Source organism: Asparagus officinalis, chromosome 8 (genome assembly GCF_001876935.1).
Source record: "Asparagus officinalis chromosome 8, Aspof.V1, whole genome shotgun sequence".
Classification (NCBI taxonomy): Eukaryota; Viridiplantae; Streptophyta; class Magnoliopsida; order Asparagales; family Asparagaceae; genus Asparagus; species Asparagus officinalis.
This window is the reverse complement of record NC_033801.1, coordinates 104,778,650-104,802,175: the sequence shown is the minus strand read 5'-3', so window position 1 is coordinate 104,802,175 and position 23,526 is coordinate 104,778,650. Positions and strand designations below refer to the sequence as shown.

At 39.6% G+C, this 23,526-nt stretch overlaps 1 protein-coding gene across 1 annotated transcript; it reads left to right on the top strand.

Moving 5' to 3' along the window:
- LOC109821642 lies at positions 11,817-12,215 on the top strand. The gene has a single exon (XM_020387816.1). It carries the CDS (start codon positions 11,817-11,819, stop codon positions 12,213-12,215), a length of 399 nt encoding a protein of 132 aa, XP_020243405.1.

The following is a 23,526-nucleotide window of genomic DNA, read 5'->3' as shown; positions in this document are numbered from 1 at the left end:
AACCTCGCGTTCAACTCAGGTGAGCGTCAAGCTCAATTTTAACGAACCTCGCGTTCGTTCTAAGGTGAACCTCGCGTTCAACTCAGGTGAGCGTCAAGCTCAATTTTAACGAACCTCGCGTTCGTTCTAAGGTGAACCTCGCGTTCAACTCAGGTGAGCGTCAAGCTCAATTTTAACGAACCTCGCGTTCGTTCTAAGGTGAACCTCGCGTTCAACTCAGGTGAGCGTCAAGCTCAATTTTAACGAACCTCGCGTTCGTTCTAAGGTGAACCTCGCGTTCAACTCAGGTGAGCGTCAAGCTCAATTTTAACGAACCTCGCGTTCGTTCTAAGGTGAACCTCGCGTTCAACTCAGGTGAGCGTCAAGCTCAATTTTAACGAACCTCGCGTTCGTTCTAAGGTGAACCTCGCGTTCAACTCAGGTGAGCGTCAAGCTCAATTTTAACGAACCTCGCGTTCGTTCTAAGGTGAACCTCGCGTTCAACTCAGGTGAGCGTCAAGCTCAATTTTAACGAACCTCGCGTTCGTTCTAAGGTGAACCTCGCGTTCAACTCAGGTGAGCGTCAAGCTCAATTTTAACGAACCTCGCGTTCGTTCTAAGGTGAACCTCGCGTTCAACTCAGGTGAGCGTCAAGCTCAATTTTAACGAACCTCGCGTTCGTTCTAAGGTGAACCTCGCGTTCAACTCAGGTGAGCGTCAAGCTCAATTTTAACGAACCTCGCGTTCGTTCTAAGGTGAACCTCGCGTTCAACTCAGGTGAGCGTCAAGCTCAATTTTAACGAACCTCGCGTTCGTTCTAAGGTGAACCTCGCGTTCAACTCAGGTGAGCGTCAAGCTCAATTTTAACGAACCTCGCGTTCGTTCTAAGGTGAACCTCGCGTTCAACTCAGGTGAGCGTCAAGCTCAATTTTAACGAACCTCGCGTTCGTTCTAAGGTGAACCTCGCGTTCAACTCAGGTGAGCGTCAAGCTCAATTTTAACGAACCTCGCGTTCGTTCTAAGGTGAACCTCGCGTTCAACTCAGGTGAGCGTCAAGCTCAATTTTAACGAACCTCGCGTTCGTTCTAAGGTGAACCTCGCGTTCAACTCAGGTGAGCGTCAAGCTCAATTTTAACGAACCTCGCGTTCGTTCTAAGGTGAACCTCGCGTTCAACTCAGGTGAGCGTCAAGCTCAATTTTAACGAACCTCGCGTTCGTTCTAAGGTGAACCTCGCGTTCAACTCAGGTGAGCGTCAAGCTCAATTTTAACGAACCTCGCGTTCGTTCTAAGGTGAACCTCGCGTTCAACTCAGGTGAGCGTCAAGCTCAATTTTAACGAACCTCGCGTTCGTTCTAAGGTGAACCTCGCGTTCAACTCAGGTGAGCGTCAAGCTCAATTTTAACGAACCTCGCGTTCGTTCTAAGGTGAACCTCGCGTTCAACTCAGGTGAGCGTCAAGCTCAATTTTAACGAACCTCGCGTTCGTTCTAAGGTGAACCTCGCGTTCAACTCAGGTGAGCGTCAAGCTCAATTTTAACGAACCTCGCGTTCGTTCTAAGGTGAACCTCGCGTTCAACTCAGGTGAGCGTCAAGCTCAATTTTAACGAACCTCGCGTTCGTTCTAAGGTGAACCTCGCGTTCAACTCAGGTGAGCGTCAAGCTCAATTTTAACGAACCTCGCGTTCGTTCTAAGGTGAACCTCGCGTTCAACTCAGGTGAGCGTCAAGCTCAATTTTAACGAACCTCGCGTTCGTTCTAAGGTGAACCTCGCGTTCAACTCAGGTGAGCGTCAAGCTCAATTTTAACGAACCTCGCGTTCGTTCTAAGGTGAACCTCGCGTTCAACTCAGGTGAGCGTCAAGCTCAATTTTAACGAACCTCGCGTTCGTTCTAAGGTGAACCTCGCGTTCAACTCAGGTGAGCGTCAAGCTCAATTTTAACGAACCTCGCGTTCGTTCTAAGGTGAACCTCGCGTTCAACTCAGGTGAGCGTCAAGCTCAATTTTAACGAACCTCGCGTTCGTTCTAAGGTGAACCTCGCGTTCAACTCAGGTGAGCGTCAAGCTCAATTTTAACGAACCTCGCGTTCGTTCTAAGGTGAACCTCGCGTTCAACTCAGGTGAGCGTCAAGCTCAATTTTAACGAACCTCGCGTTCGTTCTAAGGTGAACCTCGCGTTCAACTCAGGTGAGCGTCAAGCTCAATTTTAACGAACCTCGCGTTCGTTCTAAGGTGAACCTCGCGTTCAACTCAGGTGAGCGTCAAGCTCAATTTTAACGAACCTCGCGTTCGTTCTAAGGTGAACCTCGCGTTCAACTCAGGTGAGCGTCAAGCTCAATTTTAACGAACCTCGCGTTCGTTCTAAGGTGAACCTCGCGTTCAACTCAGGTGAGCGTCAAGCTCAATTTTAACGAACCTCGCGTTCGTTCTAAGGTGAACCTCGCGTTCAACTCAGGTGAGCGTCAAGCTCAATTTTAACGAACCTCGCGTTCGTTCTAAGGTGAACCTCGCGTTCAACTCAGGTGAGCGTCAAGCTCAATTTTAACGAACCTCGCGTTCGTTCTAAGGTGAACCTCGCGTTCAACTCAGGTGAGCGTCAAGCTCAATTTTAACGAACCTCGCGTTCGTTCTAAGGTGAACCTCGCGTTCAACTCAGGTGAGCGTCAAGCTCAATTTTAACGAACCTCGCGTTCGTTCTAAGGTGAACCTCGCGTTCAACTCAGGTGAGCGTCAAGCTCAATTTTAACGAACCTCGCGTTCGTTCTAAGGTGAACCTCGCGTTCAACTCAGGTGAGCGTCAAGCTCAATTTTAACGAACCTCGCGTTCGTTCTAAGGTGAACCTCGCGTTCAACTCAGGTGAGCGTCAAGCTCAATTTTAACGAACCTCGCGTTCGTTCTAAGGTGAACCTCGCGTTCAACTCAGGTGAGCGTCAAGCTCAATTTTAACGAACCTCGCGTTCGTTCTAAGGTGAACCTCGCGTTCAACTCAGGTGAGCGTCAAGCTCAATTTTAACGAACCTCGCGTTCGTTCTAAGGTGAACCTCGCGTTCAACTCAGGTGAGCGTCAAGCTCAATTTTAACGAACCTCGCGTTCGTTCTAAGGTGAACCTCGCGTTCAACTCAGGTGAGCGTCAAGCTCAATTTTAACGAACCTCGCGTTCGTTCTAAGGTGAACCTCGCGTTCAACTCAGGTGAGCGTCAAGCTCAATTTTAACGAACCTCGCGTTCGTTCTAAGGTGAACCTCGCGTTCAACTCAGGTGAGCGTCAAGCTCAATTTTAACGAACCTCGCGTTCGTTCTAAGGTGAACCTCGCGTTCAACTCAGGTGAGCGTCAAGCTCAATTTTAACGAACCTCGCGTTCGTTCTAAGGTGAACCTCGCGTTCAACTCAGGTGAGCGTCAAGCTCAATTTTAACGAACCTCGCGTTCGTTCTAAGGTGAACCTCGCGTTCAACTCAGGTGAGCGTCAAGCTCAATTTTAACGAACCTCGCGTTCGTTCTAAGGTGAACCTCGCGTTCAACTCAGGTGAGCGTCAAGCTCAATTTTAACGAACCTCGCGTTCGTTCTAAGGTGAACCTCGCGTTCAACTCAGGTGAGCGTCAAGCTCAATTTTAACGAACCTCGCGTTCGTTCTAAGGTGAACCTCGCGTTCAACTCAGGTGAGCGTCAAGCTCAATTTTAACGAACCTCGCGTTCGTTCTAAGGTGAACCTCGCGTTCAACTCAGGTGAGCGTCAAGTCTATTTGTGGACACATATGATTAAACAATGTGTATTGCTATCTTTCAGGATAACCCACTAAAGTGATCAATTAAGTTGGGTTAATTTGGTATTTAAATGATCATGGGGTCATATGTGCAGATACCAGGTTGTAATTGTAATTTATTGAGGGGCTAAATTACAAAAGTACAACATCTATAAATAAGGGGTTATGGTCCCTAACCTAGGGTTACATTCTCTAATTCTCTACACCCCCATGATCATTTAAATACCAAATTAACCCAACTTAATTGATCACTTTAGTGGGTTATCCTGAAAGATAGCAATACACATTGTTTAATCATATGTGCCCACAAATAGATTTATTAGATTAAATCCAACAACAAATTCATTGTTAGGTACACTGCACAAATGCATCAATATTAGAGGCCTAGTCAAGGGAAATGTAATATTTCCTTTTTGCTTCTGGCATATGCATTTATGCTCAAAACAATTCTATATACAATAAGTATCTTACAAATTCATTGTAAGATACTTATTTTCAAATTCCTCTTCCTTCTGTTTTATGCATAACCTACGCAAACTTTAGTGTAGGATTTTTGTAAAAAAATAGTGGAATATAAGGTACATGTGTTTGTAAAAAAAAGTCATTTTTATATGACGTGTATTATTCTTTGCATACACACAAATTCAACATTACAGAACAATTACAATGAAAGGCAAAAAGTTCGAATTTGCAGAAGATCAGTAAATTTATTTAGCAAAAGTTTCATGAATAAATCAGATAGAAGATGTTAATTTATCATATATTTTGTATGCAATGTATGAGCCTTTCCCAATCTTCTTGTCTACATTTCCTAGTAGACATTTAATGTTGTGCGCGGATGCCACCAATCATTGTACTTCGAGGAACCAAACACAAACGCCGAGAGAGAAAGCCAAACAATGTAAAATAACGGCACAAACACAAACAACTAATTTTTACGTGGTTCGGCAAGTTGCCTACGTCCACGGGGCTGGGGGGATGAGTTTTTCACTAATAGATAAGTAGAGTACAAACTGAGATTACAAATCATTCAAACAAACCAAATAATTTCACCAACAAAGCTCACAATCTCTCAAACAATAACCCTAACCAACAGCTCGGAAAGATCTTACTTTTCTGTGCTCAAAATATCCCCTTGATTGCGCCAAAGAAACGCTAAAACGTGTTGGTATTTATACCAAACACCAAACCAGTTCAGAATAGGAAATAACTCAACATGGGCCTGACCCGACTGGAGGTCGATCGCCTCAAAGCTCGCGGCCGACAGTGATCAAACGACAGAACCAGAAAAATCCTACAGGGTATGGCGATCGACCGTGGTGGTCAACCGCACCAAGTCCATACTCGATTCTAGGGTCTGTGCACAAATTCGGTTGACTGGCCTTGCGCTGCGGTCGACCGAACAACTCCAAAACTGTCCCCCCTGTGTCCAAAACATGTTCTTCACCAAATCTTTTGCCGATTCTATAATTCTCCACCTGGGTGAAGTTTTCCCAAAACTAAACCGACACAAATACCAACCAAACGTCTCACTTGTTGCGTCTAGTACGAAGTGAAAGAAATTCATGACAACGGACTCAATCCACAACAAGTCGAGAACCCAAACGAGAATGTGAACAAACTCTAAATATCAGTATCAACTCATCAAACTGGCTGCATCATAAATGACTGCCTACATGTATAGTCATGAATATGTTATGTTACGCATTTGAGAATCGCAAGGGGATTATGATGAGTTTTGATTTGATCATATTTGAATTAGATATTATTCATACACTCGTTGGATATCGTTAATGAGCACAGGTCAATACTATATGGGATAGTACGTCGATATACCAGATATACATAGTTTATGCATAAGATGGATATCGTTAATGAGCCCAATTCAGTGCTACATGAGGTAGTGCGTCGATATTCCATATGTACAGGCCATTGAGTCGGGTTTGGATGCTTTGTATAGCAGTCCGTTCGCACGAGTGTACGATGAGGCTTGTGAGACGTATAGTTATGAGGCTTGTGAGGCCATCTAATTGGATACTTATATGGTAGGCCGTCCTGCACTCAAGCTATGTGCTGAGATCGCGATGAGACTAATGAGCCATGTACACTATTGAGGACACTTACAGGATAGTCCGTTGCTTTAAGAGTATTGATTAATAGTCTGAGTCTTTGACGGATGTCAGATATGTATATGACTCATTACTGAGATATATGACCAATGTACTTTGCCCTTGAAAGTACGCGTGATTTAATACTGATATTTATCTTACCCTCCCAGTGATAGTGGAAGATAATATAAATATGATATTAGAAAAGTGTTTACTTTGTGTGAACCTAGGGACATCACAATTAGTATCAGAGCTCTAGTTCCAGCTGTTAGACCCTAAGGTCACTATGAAAGAACCCTGGGGGGTGAATAGGGTTTATGCTAATCTAATCCGATTTTATGCCAATTAAAACTAATTAACAAATTATTCTTGCAAGATAGATATACAATGTGATATGAGCAAGAATAAGCAATATAACTAAGGTGATATATCCTAGCAATGAGATATACTATCTGGTCTATGCAAGGATATATTTAAACTATCACAAGGATGAAACAAACTAGTGGATAATATAAACAAGATGCAATAGGCTATAAGATGAACAGTTATAAGTGCGCCAATGCAAACCAAACACGCTATATGTTCACGAGGTTCGGACCTTCCGTCCTACGTCCCCGCTCCCCACTCTCGAGGAGAATCCACTACACAATCTGGTTTGGAAGCCGGAACTTCTCTATACACTCGGTTTTCTAGCTAACCAAAATCTCTACACACTCGGTTATCAAGTCAACCGATAACTCTCACAAATCCTCACAATGTACATACACAAGCTACAACCTCAAGTGTTGGTCCTCACGTATCGACTCCCTCAAGTGCTCGGAATTATCACGTCTCACTAGGCCACCGACACCACTCCTCTCGGTATCGACTCTGTCCTCACCACACACTCCTCTCGGTATACAAGTGTATTACAAAGTGAACTTCATAATTAGGCACACAACAAATGATTGTTCTCTAAACAAGGTGAGAAAGTGAACTTCATAATTAGGCACACAACAAATGATTGTTCTCTAAACAAGGTGAGAACTCAATTAGGCACAACTCAATGTTAATTGTTCTCTAAACAAGGTGAGAACTCAATTAGGCACAACTCAATGTTACTATCTCTCACAACCCCAAATGTATTATGAATGCAAATACAATAAGCTCAAGTGAGTGTGAGTAACAATGAGATTAATCAAATCTAAACTCAATATAAAACTAGCTTTAATAAGATGATAAACAAACAAATTGTGTGTGTGTGTGTGTGTGTGTGTGTGTGTGTGTGTGTGTGTGTGTGTGTGTGTATATATATAAACAAAGCTTGTGTTGTATATATATATAACTATATATATACAAGGAAACCAATATAATGTGTGTGTATATATGATTGAGCTTAAAGTACCAACACACATAATATAAACATAAACTAATGTTACCAAAGCTTGATCTTGATCTTCAATAAGCTTGACTTGGTACACATTGCGGATGAAGCTAGAACTTGGATCTTCAACTTGAATTGCATAGGCTTCAACCACTATCCCACCAACCTCCATTTGATATGATCGATATGACGCAATCCATCCATCCTCTAACTTATTATTTGTCTACAACAACTACAAAACTACAAACACTAGACAAATAATATTAGTTGTAAATTGTTTGTAAATCATCATCAAAACAAGAAGGCCAACACCAGCATCCTTAGGATCATTCCTGTATCAAGTTGTGGAACTAGGATAGAGTTTTTTAGAATTCAAGTATAGGGTCCGCTAGGATGTCTAGAATGAGTGAGGATGTTATATACATATATTCCAAAATTTACGAATTTTTTTATGACTATCTTACTTTGATTAAAAAAAATAATTACGTGAATGATATATGATATGATTTTCCTAATGTTATATGTTATGTTATGTATGTTTGTGAAGCTCTCCTCTTGGTATTATAAATACCAGGACGAGGACGTGGTCGAGGTAAAACTCGTACACGGAGAGCTGGGCAAGTAGAGCCCGAGCCATAGCATGCTCCATAGTATTTGATTGACTTGATAACGCCGATTGTAGAGGTAGAGACTAGTAACTCTCGAGGGGCGAGTAACGAGCCAAATTACACTTTCTGTAGTTCCACCACTAGTCATACCAGTCATACCTATTGAAGAGATAATACCGACGATTACACCATCACCACAACCAGTTGTTAATAGAACCACCGAGCAGGAAGCTTGTCTCTGTAAGAATGAGAAGGATATCAGAAGATGAGAGCACCAGAGTTTTAGGGCACATAGGATTCAATTGCAGCTTATAAATGGAAGGAATATGTGGGAATTATTTTTAGATATGCTGAATGTCAACTCAGTACATAAGCAGAGATTAGTTATATTCAGCGTAGAGGATAGCACCAGAGGATGCCACCGACTTTAGATTTTCTCTGTAGCAGCGAATACCACTTATCTGGAAAAATTTTGTTTACTTCTTTGACAAGCAGTAGAGCTAGTTCGATTAAAGTGGGGAGATATTCCTGTAGTTAATTATGGAATTATGACCAGCATAGTGATAATAGTAAGGGTAAGAAACCTATTGCGGAATCTAGAGAACCCTAGTAGTGGGGCAATGATTTATTACAAGTTACAAAGATAATATAAGAAGTGAGCATAACATGACTTAAGAGGGCTGCAATAGCGCAGAATTTAGGGTGCATATTACAACTGCAATAAGATCAACCATAAGGCCAGGGATTATCGTAGTGCACCAGCAGGGCAGAGGCCAGGGCCAATGGCAGGGAGGAGGATACGCTCTATAGTAGAACCGTGGTTTCAGGGCCGCGACCACGGCCAGCAGCAACAGAAGTTGAGGATATAGGCACCACCTACCATTCCAAGGATTAAAAGGCCAGCAGGCCAGATTCAAGCCATCCAAGAGATTTCTCAGGGATAGATAGTTCCATACATTCCTCCGCCTGTAGTACAGCAGTCGTCAGTCACTGGCAAAGTGTATACGGTCATACCACGTGACCATGGTGCGAGTGGAGCCATTATGGAAAGTACTTTCTTGGTGAATTCTTTTCCAGCTCGAATCTTATTCGATTCAAGAGCTTCGCATTCCTTTATATCTTATACATTTATGGATAGCCTTCAGTTAGTTACACTATCTCTTAGACGTTCTGTTATCTATATCTACTCCTTTAGGGGAGGTATCCCTATTGGAGAGTATCTGTAGAGATGTGTCATCAGTCTAGATGAGTCCGAGTTTATCATGGATCTTATCGTCTTGTGGATGTCGGAGTTCGACGTCATTCTTAGTATAGATTAGCTATCATCGTACCATGTCAATATCGACTGTTTTACTAAAACAGTCAGCTTGCGGGCGTCCGATGGGTCTAAGTTAATAGTAGCGACCTCACAGGGTAACCAGTTTGTGGAGTCATTTCTGGCGTACATCGAGGAGATGATGCTGTGGGATAGTAGTGCCGATTTGAGTGAGACTCATGTGGTCTCAGATTATTAGGATATCTTTCAAGACATATCGGGTTTACCTCCAGTGAGAGAGGTAGAGTTTTGCATAGAGTTGTAGCCAGGCACAACACCTATATCCCGAGCATCCTATCGTATGGCACCTGTTGAGATGAGGGAGCTACAGACTCAGTTCGATCAGCTTTTGTCTCAAGGTTTTTTTTTGCCAGAGTCATTCTCCGTGGGGAGCACCGGTCCTTTTCGTGAAGAAGAAGGACGACAACATGTGCTTGTGTATAGATTATTGCAATTTGAACAAAGTCACCATTCGAAACAGGTATTCACTACCGAGAATTGATAACTTGTTTGACCAATTACAGGGGGCGTAGTGTTTCTCAAAGATAGATCTTTGTTCCGGTTATCATTAGATACGAGTCCAGGAGATGGATATTCCTAAGACCGCCTTTCTAACTCGGTTTGGGTCTTTAGAATTTCTGGTCATGCCATTTGGGTTGACCAATGCACCCACGATATTTATGGATTTGATGAATCGGGGTTTTCATCCTTATTTGGACAAGTTCGTGATCGTATTCATCGATGACCTCCTTATCCATTCAAAATCAGAGGTAGAGCATGAGTAGGATCTTCATTTAGCATTGCAGATCTTGCAGGAGGATTAGTTATATACCAAGTTTAGCAAATGCGAGTTTTGGCTTTCTAAAGTCATATTTTTGGGTCATGTCATGTGCAAAGAGGGCATAGCAGTAGATCCCACTAAGGTTGAGACTGTACTAGATTGGGAGCCACCAAAGACCACTTCAGAGATTCGCAGTTTCTTAGGTTTGGCCGGCTATTACAGGAAGTTCATTCAGAACTTCTGAAAGATTGCGATGCTACTTACATGCCTTACAAAGAAGTGTGTATAGTTTGTTAGGGGCATGGAGTGCCAAGAGGCCTTTGAGACCTTGAAGGCTAAGTCAACTTTAGCGCCGGTATTGATCATTCCGAGTAGTGTTAGGACCTTCTTGGTCTATACTGATGTGTCATTATCGGGTCTAGAAGGTGTTTTGATGCAGACCCAGAGAGTAGTGGCATACATTTCAAGGCAATTGAGGACTCATGAACGGAATTATCCCACTCATGATTTGGAACTAGCAGCAGTGGTCTTCGCACTGAAGATGTGGAGACACTATTTATACAGAGTGTAGTTTGAGCTATTTACGGACCATCAGAGTTTGAAATACCTTTTCGCTCAGAAGGAGCTAAATCAGAGACAGCAACGATGGGTTGAGTTTATCAAAAAATATGAGTTTGCGATTCAGTACCATACGGAGAAGGCGAATGTTGTAACAGACACAATGAGCAGGAAGCATCGACATCGGATTGCGGCTTTGAGTTGCTCGTTATATCAATATCTTCACACCCTTAGCCAGTTTAATTTCAGACAGGAAATCGGGGGGAGCAGCGTATTTCTAAGAGTATTATCTGTATAGCCATCTTGGAGTGGTAGAGTGGTCAGAGCTCTGCTAGAGGACTCTTAGGTTCAAACCCAAAAGGGGGAGATTTCCAAAGAGCAAAAGGCTGATTAGACCGTTGGAGTAGATGGAGGATTTCGAATGAAGGGCTGGTTAGTGATGCCGAGTGATCCGTAGTTGAAGAAGGACTTATTTGACGAGGCGCATCGTACCAGATACACAGTGCATCCAGACACAATAAAAATATACAAAGACCTGAAGAGACATTTTTGGTAGAGCGACATGCGTAGGAAGATGGCAGAGTATGTGACTAAGTTCTTTACCTGCCAGTAAATGAAGGCAGAACATCAGAGACCGACAAGAACCATACATCCTTTACCCATTCCGGAGTGGAAGTGGGCAGATATTTCTATAGATTTTATTGTAGGATTGGCCGATGCCAAAGAAGGGAAACGGTTTAGTTTGGGTAATAGTTGATCGGTTGATAAAGTCAGCACATTTCATTTCGTTGAAGATGACGTACACGGCAGAGACGTATGCGAGGATATTCATCCAGGAGATAGTGAGATTACATGAAGTTCCAGAGACAATTATATCAGACCGATGCTCGATTTTACTTTGTATTTCTGGAGGATCTTTCAGGATTCTTTCAGTAGCTAGTTGTCGTATTCTAGTGGTTTCTACAGGCAGACAGATGGACAAATGGAGAGAGTCAACCAAGTGTTAGAGGATATGTTGTGGGCATGTGTCATAGATTTTCAGGGCAGCTGGGAGGACCACATCCCATTGATCGAATTCGCTTATAACAACAGTTATCAAGCGACTATTGACATGGCACCGTATGAGGCATTATATGGGAGGCCTTGTAGATCACCAATTTGTTGGGCAGAGCCAGAGATCAGTCTACAGCTTGGACCGGAGTTAGTGAGACAAACCACAGAGAAGGTAACAGTGATTTGGGAGGGCATTCAGCGTAGAATCATCAGAAGAGTTATGTAGATCAAAGACGACGGCCATTAGAGTTTCAGATTAGGGACTATGTCATGTTAAAAGTGTCACCGATGAAGGGAATTCAGTGTTTTGGTAGACAGGGAAGGATTACCCCGAAGTATATTGGCCCGTTCAGGATAATGGAGCGCGTTGGAGCCGTTTTATATCGACCAGCATCGATGCCAAGTATACACGATGTCTTCCATGTTTCAATGCTTATTAAGCATCTACGTGATGAGTTGAAGCAGCGAGTGTTAGACACGCTAGAGGTTGAGATTCTTGATGATATGACTATTATTACAATTCCTGTGTGTATTCTTGCCAAGGAGGACAAGAGACTTAGAATCAAAGTGATATCTTTAGTTAAAGTTCAATGGAATCAGAAAGGAGCTGAGGAAGTTTCTTGGGGCACGATGAGGATATGCATCGTGACGACTTGTAACTATTTACTTGCACCTTTGAGCAAGTAAATTGTTTAGAAATAGTTTGTCTATGTTTATGATTATCTATATGCTCATATCTATACTTAACGCTAGAATGGTGGTATTAGCACTAGAGCGATGGTCTTGATTGGTGGCTAGTGACTATAAGTCACTTCAGATATTCACGTGTTGTCACGCCCCGCTTCCCAAAATACCCGGGAATCGGAACGTGAACAAGCCCGCGACATATTAGATTGAGAAGAAATATACACTATCATTTTTTTTTCTTTTTCCTTTCTTCTCAATCCAATATGTTAAGCGTCTGGAAATAAATACAATGCGAAGTCACAGGTCCCCGATCACAGATAGCAAGAATATAATAGACAAACTCAGAATAAAATAATACATATCACAAATGAATACTCATCACAGACATAATATTCGAGTCAACATGTCCTTATACAAAACTATCTGAATGAAATACTAGAGAATATAAAAATACACTGATCAAAAGGAAATGAAGGTGATACAAAACAACTAAAAGGAAATGACTAAGCTTCTGCTTCTTTTTCTGCTACGTCTGCAAGGCACTCATGCTGAGAATCTCCCTGCTGAACCTGTTCTTCTCCTAAGTCTGACGTACACCAGAGAAAACAGGTGTACGTCAGGTGCATGGCGCACGGCAAGACCCGACCCCACAAAGAAAATAGAACGAACGAAAATCCAATGCGAAAAACGATACGATAACAGAAACAACAAAAGAACATACAACTGAAATCCACAAATCAACAAGAAAACACTACTAAATCATGATAACATAAAGCATCCAGAATTGATCAGGTAACGAGATCATGTAGCTAGCGATCAGACTAATCATCCAAGTCACAAGGGCATACACTAGATGGAATTAATACTTAAAAATCTACAACTCGAGACGTAGTACGTCGAGCGAAATAATCCAAACAAGGAAACCCTCATATATATACTATATGTCTCGAATTGTAAATAATTAAATATTAATCACGATCTATGTATGAAAAAAACAACACTGGTCTACCTCTCACAAGCATCCATGCTATATTCTCCGTCCAATCCCCCTTTATAACCCCATGTTATCAAATTAATTAAGCAACTGTACATAAAATATTGTGAACTAGCCACGGAGTTACCGTGGAACGACTTCTATAAAACTATGAACATAACCGTGACCCACAACACGTCCGATCAAGAGTGCATCGTCTAGTCAATGCTATAATAATAATAATAATCAAGGAAACCTCATACCGGGATATCGATATCGAGGGAACTCGGGACTCCTCACATCGGGATATCGATGTCGAGCGAGTATAGCCATGCTTTGAAGCACGCTTATAAATCATACTTTTAACAGAAGTCGTCTTCATGTACAGTCTCTCCTATTGGGTAACAACTAAGTGATAACACAACAAGTTTCCACACAGCTATTCATGTCAAGCAATCCCATGCAGGTAATAATATATCACAGACTAATCTAATTAACCAATTACCAACAGATATAAATATTGAAATGACAAATCAATAAGTAATGGGATCTTGCCTCGGGGTTCGTCGAATGATTCGACATCGACGGCACGGGTCTGATCTGAGCGCGGGTGGAACGATGCGGTTGTAGGGGACGGCCAATGACCGGGTTGCAGCGCTTGACCATGGTAAGCTCGACGACTGCGGGCGCCCTGCGCCATGGGGTGTGTGATGAGTGGAGGTGGAGATGAGGGGCCGGATCTGCGGTGCGTTGCTGGCCGAGCGCCTGGAGGCTGACCGCGAGTTCTGAGGGCTGTGTTTGCGGCTGCCTGCGTGATCGCGGGGGAGTCCTCTAGAGTCGAAGGAGGCGCACCGGCAAGTGGCTGGGCGTTGAGGTCGAAGATGGGGAGAAGGCAGTAGCCGGCAGGTGCGTGTTCGAGCGGGGCCTGCAGCGACGGTCGGATCGCGCGCTGGTGATCGACAGTGGTGGAGCGCTGGCGGATTGCTCGCAGGCGTGGGCGAGTTGGGCGCGGACTAGGCTGGCCGTCGGGCGGTTCCGAGCGGGAGGCAGACGCAAGCGTAAGCTGCGGAGGGGCGATGGCCGGTTCAGGCGGGTGTGGCGTCGAAGCCTCTGGCTGTTGCACGGTGACTGACTGCGGTTCAAGGAGGGTGGCCTCGGCTCATGAGGCTGGAAGCGGCATGACGCGGCGGCGAGCATGCAACAGCAGTGGCGTTCGGGGGGGAGCCGCAAGATCGGGCATCGTCGGGAGATAGCCCAGGCGGCGACGAGGTCGGGTGAGAAGCAGCAGCTTGGTGTCGAAGTTCGCGGTGGTTGGCGGGGTTTGTCGGAGGAGAACGAGAGGGAGAGAGAGATGAGATGTTGGCGGTGGCGTTGAAACACAGGGAAGAGAGAGGAGAGAGATATATAATATATATATGTATATATATATTATATTAGGTTTAGGGTTTAGGGAATTAACCAAAAATAATTAAAATAAAATAATTACGGGTACTTAAAAATTAAAATAATTACAGAATAATTATTTACAAATAAAAACGTACATGTTAAGTTATTACAATAGTTAATACGAAATAGTTAAAATATACACATATTGTACAATTAAACTAGAATAATTAATAAATAAAATATATTTACTTATTTTTTAAAATCAAACAATTATACGATAATTATATATACAGTAAAATGTACAAGTTATACTAATACGACAGATAATATGTAACAGTAGAAATATTACAGCAAATTGTACAAATAATATGTAATTAATTATACAACGTATTATACGAAATTATACATAATAATAAAAATAATACAATGTATTATTCAAAATAACATGTAACAGTATCGATAGCGCAACAGATAAATTCCAGAAATTTTCACTGCACAAAATTAATTTATAAATATTAAAATCATTTAAATAAATATAAAACTTGGATTTAAAATTAATTTATAAATATTAAAATCATTTAAATAAATATAAAACTTGGATTTTAAATCATAGAAAATTCTAGAAAATCAAGAAAAATATTTAAATAAATATAAAACTTGGATTTTAAATCATAGAAAATTCTAGAAAATCAAGAAAAATATAAATACTTTTTTAAAAATCATAATTAATTACTTTAAAATACTAAAAAATTATTTTAACTAGTATTAAATTCCATGGTCATTACACATGTCCTGCTTATTATCATGTCAATAATGTAAAATTGAATCCGAAGGCGAGGAAAGTTGTTTTTGTGTGATTTAGAGAAGATGTAAAAGGCTTCAAGTTATGAGATCCACAAGACAAGAAGATAGTCATTAGCAGAGATGTCACATTTGATGCGGCGTACATGATGAGGCCTCAAGTTCCTTAGCAGGTAGAGGAAGACAAGAGCAGTGAGATATCATAGTAGGTGAAGGATGATGTGACTCCACCTACTCTAGATAGCATTTGTATCCATTAAGGCTCCTACATAGGTGACACTGGAAGAAGATGAGATGATAGTCGAGCATATAGAGGATACAATGGTTGGTGAGACTCAGGAGTAGGGTTATGTTCAGAAGTCCATTATAGCAAATAGACCTAGAAGGGTGATTCGTCGGCCAGCTAGATACAATGATGTCATGGTTGCATATGCTTTATCAGTAGAGGTCGTTAATGATATGGTTCCTTCTACATTTAGGGAGACAGAGTTTAGCTCTGATTCGATTAGGTGGAGGGAAGCTATGAAGGAGGAGATGAGGTCTCTTCAGAAGAACGACACTTGGGAAGTTGCAAGTAGGTATATGCAAAGAAAAAGAGATCTTCTATTAGGGACATTAGGTACAAAGTCAGATTGGTTGCCAAGGGATATGCACAGCTTGAGAGTGTTAATTACAATAAGGTATTTTTACCCGTTGTGAAGTATTCGTTGATTCTGATTTTATTAGCATTGGTGGCACAGCTGGATTTAGATTTGATCCAGATGGATATTAAGACAGCCTTTCTATACGGATATTTAGATGAGGAGATCTACATGACACAATCCTTGGGCTTCAAAACTGTAGGAAAAGAGGATTTTAGGGCAAACTGAAGAAGTCTCTTTATTGATTGAAGCAATTGCCGCGACAATAGTACAAGAGATTTGACAGTTTTATGATTGGCCAATGATACACGAGGAGCCCATATGATATATGTGTTTACATGCATAAGCTATAAGATGGTGAATAAATTTATTTGTTGTTATATGTTGATGATATGCTTATTGCTCTCAGGAATTCTTCGGCTATTCGAAAGTTAAAAAAGGAGTCGTCATCCGAGTTTGAGATGAAGGATCTTGGAGAAGTTAAGAAGATATTGGGTATGGAGATCGAGAGAGACAGGGTGAAGGGGAGATAAAAGCTTACACAGAGGAGCTACTTGCAGAAGATGTTGAAGAAATTCAGCTTTGATGGCAATGCTAAGGCAGTAAGCACTCCATTAGCTTCCCACTTCAAGCTTTTAGCGAAGAAGTCACCTGTTTCAGCTGAGGACAGAGAATACATGTCAAAGGTTCCATATGTCAGTACGGTGGGTAGCTTGATGTATGCTATGATGTGTACGAGGCCAGATTTATCACAGGCCGTGAGCATGATATCCAGGTACATGCACGACCCCGGGAAGGGTTATTAGGAGGTCGTGAAGTATTATACGGCATGTTAAAGGCATCATGGATGTTATTTTGATTTTTCAAAATAATGAAAAGAATGGGCAAGATTGCATTGGTTATGTGGATTTAGATTATGCTAGGAATCTTGACAAGCGCCTGTCTACTTCAGGATATGATTTTACTTTGGCAGGAGCATCGGTTTGTTGGAGATGTACACTTTAGTCTACAATGGATCTCTCTACTACAGAGGCGGAGTATATGGCGGTGACTGAAGCTGTTAAGGAGGCTTTTGTGGTCGCATGAATTGTTGGAGGACTTGGGGAGTGCACAGGAGACCATTCGGGTATATTGTAATAGCATGTTGACTATCGATTTAGCAAAGAACCGGGTTTATCATGCACGGACGAAGCATATTGATGTCGGATTCTACTTTGTTCGTGATGTTTTGGATGATGGAGACGTCATATTGGAGAAGATCCATACGAAGGATAACCCTACGGATATGTTGATCAAAGTTATTTCAGGTGTGAATTTTGGTCATTGTTTGAAGCTATTGAATATTCTTCAATGTTGAGTGCCTTTGGAGGCCATTAAGGTGAACTACGTTCGGCTTGATTCCTTGGGCAAGAGGATATGTATGTAGTCTTTTTGATGTAGCCGGTTGGATTTGTTGATTTCGACAGGGGGAGATTGTTTGAGTTCTTTTTTGGGTTCCCGACTTGTTGTGGATTGAGTCTGTTGTCGTAGATTTATTCTACTTCATACTGGATGCAATAAGTGGGATATTTGGATGTTTTGGTGTCGGCTCAGTTTTAGGAGAAACTTCACTGAGGTGGAGATTTTTTGAAGTTCAGAAAAATAGAAGAAAACAGTTTTTCAGGTTGTCCGGTCGACCGCGAGTCAGCTGCGGTCGACCGGAAACGTGCACGATATCCAGGATGATTTCTGAAGGTGAGGCGGTCGACCGCACGAATCCTGTAATCGATTTCTTCTCTGGAGTTGGGTTCGGTCGACCGTGGCTGTCGACCGGCAATACTCTGTAGGAATTTAGTGTTCTATCGATTGCAATGCGGTCGACCGCGTCGGTTTTGACGGTCGACCGCCAATCGGATTTTGAATTGGGTTTGGATTTTGGACCAGTTATGTTATGAGCTGATATATATAATCCTAAACCTGATTAATTAGGGTTAAGTAAGGACGATTTGAGCAGTCTTTGAGAGAGGATTGGTGCATCCTTTGTAGGAGGATTTGTAAGAGATCTAGAGAGCTTTGTTTGAGAGTTTTTGGTAAGATTTGAAACATTATTTGTAATTCTCTTTATCTCTAATAGTAAAAACTCTCCCCTCCTTCCCCCGTGGATATAGGTAACTTGCTGAACCACGTAAATTGGTTTGTCTTGCTGTGATTGTGATTTGTGCTTGTGTTTTGGTTATGATCTTTCTCGTTCTTGTTCATCCACTATTTGGCTTTCGAGTTCCGCTGCGCACAACATAATGCGCTGGCATGGCCAACTTATTATGCAATAGGGAAAGGACACCTCACATGTTTCCTCACTTGTTCTCATATTTTGGATCTTTAAGGCATTTTTCTTTGAATATTATAATCATTAAAAGATATAGAAACAGCCTTGGGGATGATGACCTTTTAATCTTGATCTTCAGAATTTAAAGATTTCAACCAACATGTTTATTTTTTATAAAAATTCCAATGTCAATCATATTTAGCGAATGGCGACCTCTAGACTTTATAATTCAATAAAAAAAAGAATGGAAATTACCCTTAATTCCAACCGTTAGTAACATCTACAAGTTATAATTCAAGAAAGAAGACGGGGGGAAGAAATGACCCCGAATCAAGAGAAATCTGTCTGATTCTTGCAGTAAGCAAGCAAGCACAATTTTCCTTGTCGCTACATCATTTATATTGTAGCAATGTAGACGCATAACACATTGGTTATGGAAAAATCAGTCTAGAATATAACTTTAAAAAAGGGAATTATACACATGGATATTCGATATTTATTGAGAATTTTGACCATTTATGCAATGATGACTTTTCCGGCCGTGAAAGATCTAGTCTCATTCAATTAAATCAAATCAAAGCTACTTTAATTTTCAGAATGTTTTCCTCAACACAACCTAACCCATTAGTGTGGGGGTCAATTCCTTTTCGGAACGTTTTTCTCAACACAACCTAACCTTCATCAGGGAATCCGCGTTGTTGACTTTAATTGTACCATCAAGACTTGGCCATTAGTATGTTGGTCAAGGTACAATTGCATGGATTGAACAAAAGTTCACAATATGTCAATATGTGTCTCAATTAATTACAACTAATGAGTATATGTCACTATGAGGACATGGAGTAAGAATACTTTGAATTTTCTTAAGAGTTTATTGAAAATGATTAAGAAAAAAATCAAAGAGGAAAATTGAATTTTGATAGAGACATCCCAAATTTTGGAGAATTTATTTTTCGTACTTGGCTAGACAAAATTATTTAGAGTAAAATTTCCTTCTAGATAAGAACTATCGTACACTAGCGTCAGGTCAACTTTAGGATGATCACATTTACTAATCTACATGTTATAGCTGTAGGGGTTTGTACTGTTCACGCAAAAGTACATCTCAATAGCTTATGGTTTAGAGGAAACAATTAATGAGTAGCTTTTATCTATAAACCCAATGTTGCATCCAATTACTATTTGGCCCATCTACGTCAAAATCTATCTTTTAAGTACAAAATGCTCTAGGATTTGTAGGCATGTCCAACCGGGTCGGGCCAGGCCGGACCGGCTGCCCGACCTGGTAAACCGAGCCCGAGCTGGCAAAACCCGTGACCCTGGCCTTATTTAGTCGGGCACCGGGTTGGCCCGGTCATTTTCTTTTTTTTTTCTTTTTTTGCTTAAAATGTTATTTTTTGTTATAAAAAATTTCAAGAGTAAATAATAATAAATTAAGCAAAGTTTTTATAAAAAATTAATCATATCATTAATCACTTGTAATTATATAATTTACAAATACAAAAAATCATAGAAATTAAAACGATAAAAATAAATTCCTTATTAATAATCACTAACGATTACAAATTTATTTTAGAATTTGTCGCATCACAATAGATAAATACATCTCAACTAGGTTGGTACCTACGTATTTATATCACTATCATTTGCAACTCTTTTTAAAATAATTTATCACAAATTTACAATTAAGAAATAAAAATTTCAAAATAATGAGTATTTCTACAATTCTACTCTTTATTTCTATCTCCTATTGCCAACTCATCAAGTCTATCTTTACTACTAGCCATCCGATCGATGCCTTCAGTTCTCTTCTCGTACCTCCACCAATCTTATAATTAAGCACATTACCGCCTGTACGGTAGACGGCTTTAGCGATGTCCTGTTGTCGTCAATCAAACATCCTGATATGCTGAAAGCGGATTCTGAAGCTACCGTAGAAACTTGCACTATTAATAAGTCACAAGCTAAGATGGAAAGTATAGGATATGAAACTGTTCCATACACTCTTCACCATTGCAGAATATAGAACTATTATTTTAACTTCTAACTGAAGATGCAGTTAAATATTGTTCAATTTCAGAAACTTTCATTGATGATCCAGATCGAGATCCACCAGTTAGTTGATCTATCATCAATTCCCTATCAAACCTCCTACCTTTGCCCCGACTTGAACTCGTAGAAGCAAAAGTTGTAGGCTGATGTATACTTACACCATATCTAGCTTCATGCTCATCATATAATCTTTGAAAATAAGTTCTAATAGTATTGTGATGAGTAAGAGCAGTAAAAGTTTGACTAGTAAAAGTTTGACCATTATCAGTGTCTATTGTTATGTTACCATACAAAGAATTTAACAAATGTTGAGACCAATATCCTTCAAACATGGATCAATAAGAACCTCCAAACCAAAAATAATATGAATAGGCCTAAAATACTTATCAAATTTACTTTCTATTTGAAAAATCATATTTCCAAAATAATTATCTATACGATAATTATTAAAGAAAATTTTGAATATTTAAAACTTGGAAAGCAGCTTGAATAATAGTTAGATAATAACATAGTAGCATCGTAAAAAACTTGTAGCATCTCTTTTACACTATATATAACTAACCATTCATCCTCAGTTATTTCATACCTACTACCAGAACTAGAACTAGAAGTATAGAAAGCAATAAAACCATTCATAATTTCTTATACTCTATTGCTTTATTTAACATCGCATAGGTAGAATTTCACTTATGGTCAACATCTTTTAGAATTAATCTTGGTTTAAAATTTTTTTTATACAATTATTTTCATCTTTTAAGTCTTTGTTCAGAAGCATTATAAGCATAAGCAATTGTCCTAACTTTTTCTATCATGGATTTAATATCACCAAATGCACATTGAACTATTAACTTTAAACTATGACACATATATCTAATATGAAAAATATCACCATGACATGGCAATAGCAAAGATGGTTTGATATGATCTACAGCTATATTATTATTACTTGCATTATCTAGTGAAAGAGAAAATATATTTTCTAAAATTTCTAATTTTATAAGTTCTTCTATTATTAAATTTTTAATATTAATACCATTGTGTGAATCTTCAAATGTAATAAAAGAAATAATTCTTCCAAACATTTGCCAATTATCATCAATCTAGTATGCTATGATACATAAATAATCAGTTTGTGCTCTAGATGTTCAAATATCAAAAGTTAAAAAAATTTACAGTTTAAATTTTGAAAATAAAAAATTATTTTTGCTTGTTCCTCATGATAATATTTCAAAATATCACATTGCCAAGATTGACGAGAAATTTTTTTAAATGCTGGATAAAAACCATCTATAATCTAATTTATAAGGAAGAATTTTAAGAACAATAAATCTGATGACGCATTTCCTGGCTTTAATTGCGTCATAGTTCCAACATCAGGACTTGGGATTTGCCCTTCATAATCGGAGGAGGAAGCCATTTGATTGAAGAATTAGAGAGTAAAAGAGAGAATAAGAAAGTATTAGAGAGTATTAGAGAGTATTAAAGAGAAGTAGATGAGTTTTGGATGAGAAAAATAAATAAAAATCTCCTCTAATATAGAGGCAGACCCTAGCCAAATGACCAAAATACCCTCAAATTTTAGCTGTTTTTAGAGTATTTTGGTCAAAAGCCAAAAAATAGTCGTTATGGCCATTCGGAACGGGCCGGGCTTAGGCCGGCCCGACCACAATGGTCATCATTGTGGCCGGCCCGGGCTGCCCAACTAACGGTCACGAATGTGACCATTGTGGCGGGGCAGGGCCCGGTTTGGCCTAGTCACCCCAGACAAACGGTCACGAATGTGACCGTTGGACCCCCGGCTCAGGCTATTCCGGCCCGGCCCAATATCCCATCGAGTCCGGGCTTGGATTCGTGCTACCCTGACCCAATCCTTTTCCAGGCCGAGCGGTCTGGTCCGAATACTGGGCCAGGCCTGAGCCTTGGGCCCAAAGTACTTTTTCAATGTCAGTTCACCAGCTTATGGTCAAAAGAAATATTAAATAATGTTTTTTAATCTATAAACATAATATTATAACCTAAGTTGCTGTACAAAGAGTTTTTGTCTATAAATCCAAAGTTTCCCATTTATTTTGGACAATTTTTTAAAATAGAACACTTTTAAAACTTAATTAGAAAATAGACCTAAAAAACTTAATTAGCGAAATAGACCTAAAAACTTAATTAGCAAAATAAACCAACATCTAGTCAAAGTTGATCTATTTTGCTAATTAAATATTTTTTAGTTTATTTTTCTAATTAAATGTTTCTCAGCTTATTTGAAAAAATTCATAATATTTTCTGTTTATTATTATATATATGTATCCTCTTGTTTTACTAACTACATATTCAGCTCGTCATGGAAATTTTTTATATTGTGGGTGTACCCTCTTATTTTTTATTATATATTTTTTATTTGAAGTTAATGTTAGTCTTCCTTTACATGCATAAAAAATCAACTATAGTTATAATTTCAAAATATAGGAATGACAATGAAAATTTATTTTACTATATTATGTATTTGTTAACTAAAGCACAACAGTTTCTAGAAGAACAATGAATAACTAAATTTACTCCAAATCTTTTTTTAGAAACTTACTTTTTACAATTACATGGAAAATTATAATAGCATCAAATGTAACTTTTCACAATTTATGTATAATCATGTTTATAACTTTTTATGAACAAAATAGTTTTGAAATTGATAAAATTTTGAAATAGACGTTTTGACATTTAATTAGCAAAATAGACCAACTTTTAGCAAACATGGTCTATTTTGTAATTAAATACTTTTTCGGTTTGTTTTGCTAATAAAGTTTTAAAAGTGGTCTATTTCAAAGATTTGTCTATTTTTTTAGACCGGCCCATTTATATAATTACTCTTAGACCCAAAATATTTGAACAAATTATTTTTAAGTGTACTTTTTTCAGGAATTTGTTATACAATTTAAGTAAGTTGTAACCAGATGGGGTATTTGCATATATCCAAACTCATATCCCTATTTATTTTCTAACCCGCCCACTTTTAGCAAGGATTTTTTTACCTCTAAATCCAAATGTTTAGATCTATTTATTTCTGAATCCATCTACATCCAAAATCACTCTCATACTCAAGAAAACTACAAACAATTATTTTTAAACTTATCTTGTATTCCATTAATTTGATATGGTTTAAAT

Excerpts from the sequence above, each read along its gene's own strand:
- LOC109821642 (XM_020387816.1), top strand. The coding sequence starts at position 11,817 with ATGAAGGGAATTCAGTGTTTTGGTAGACAGGGAAGGATTACCCCGAAG.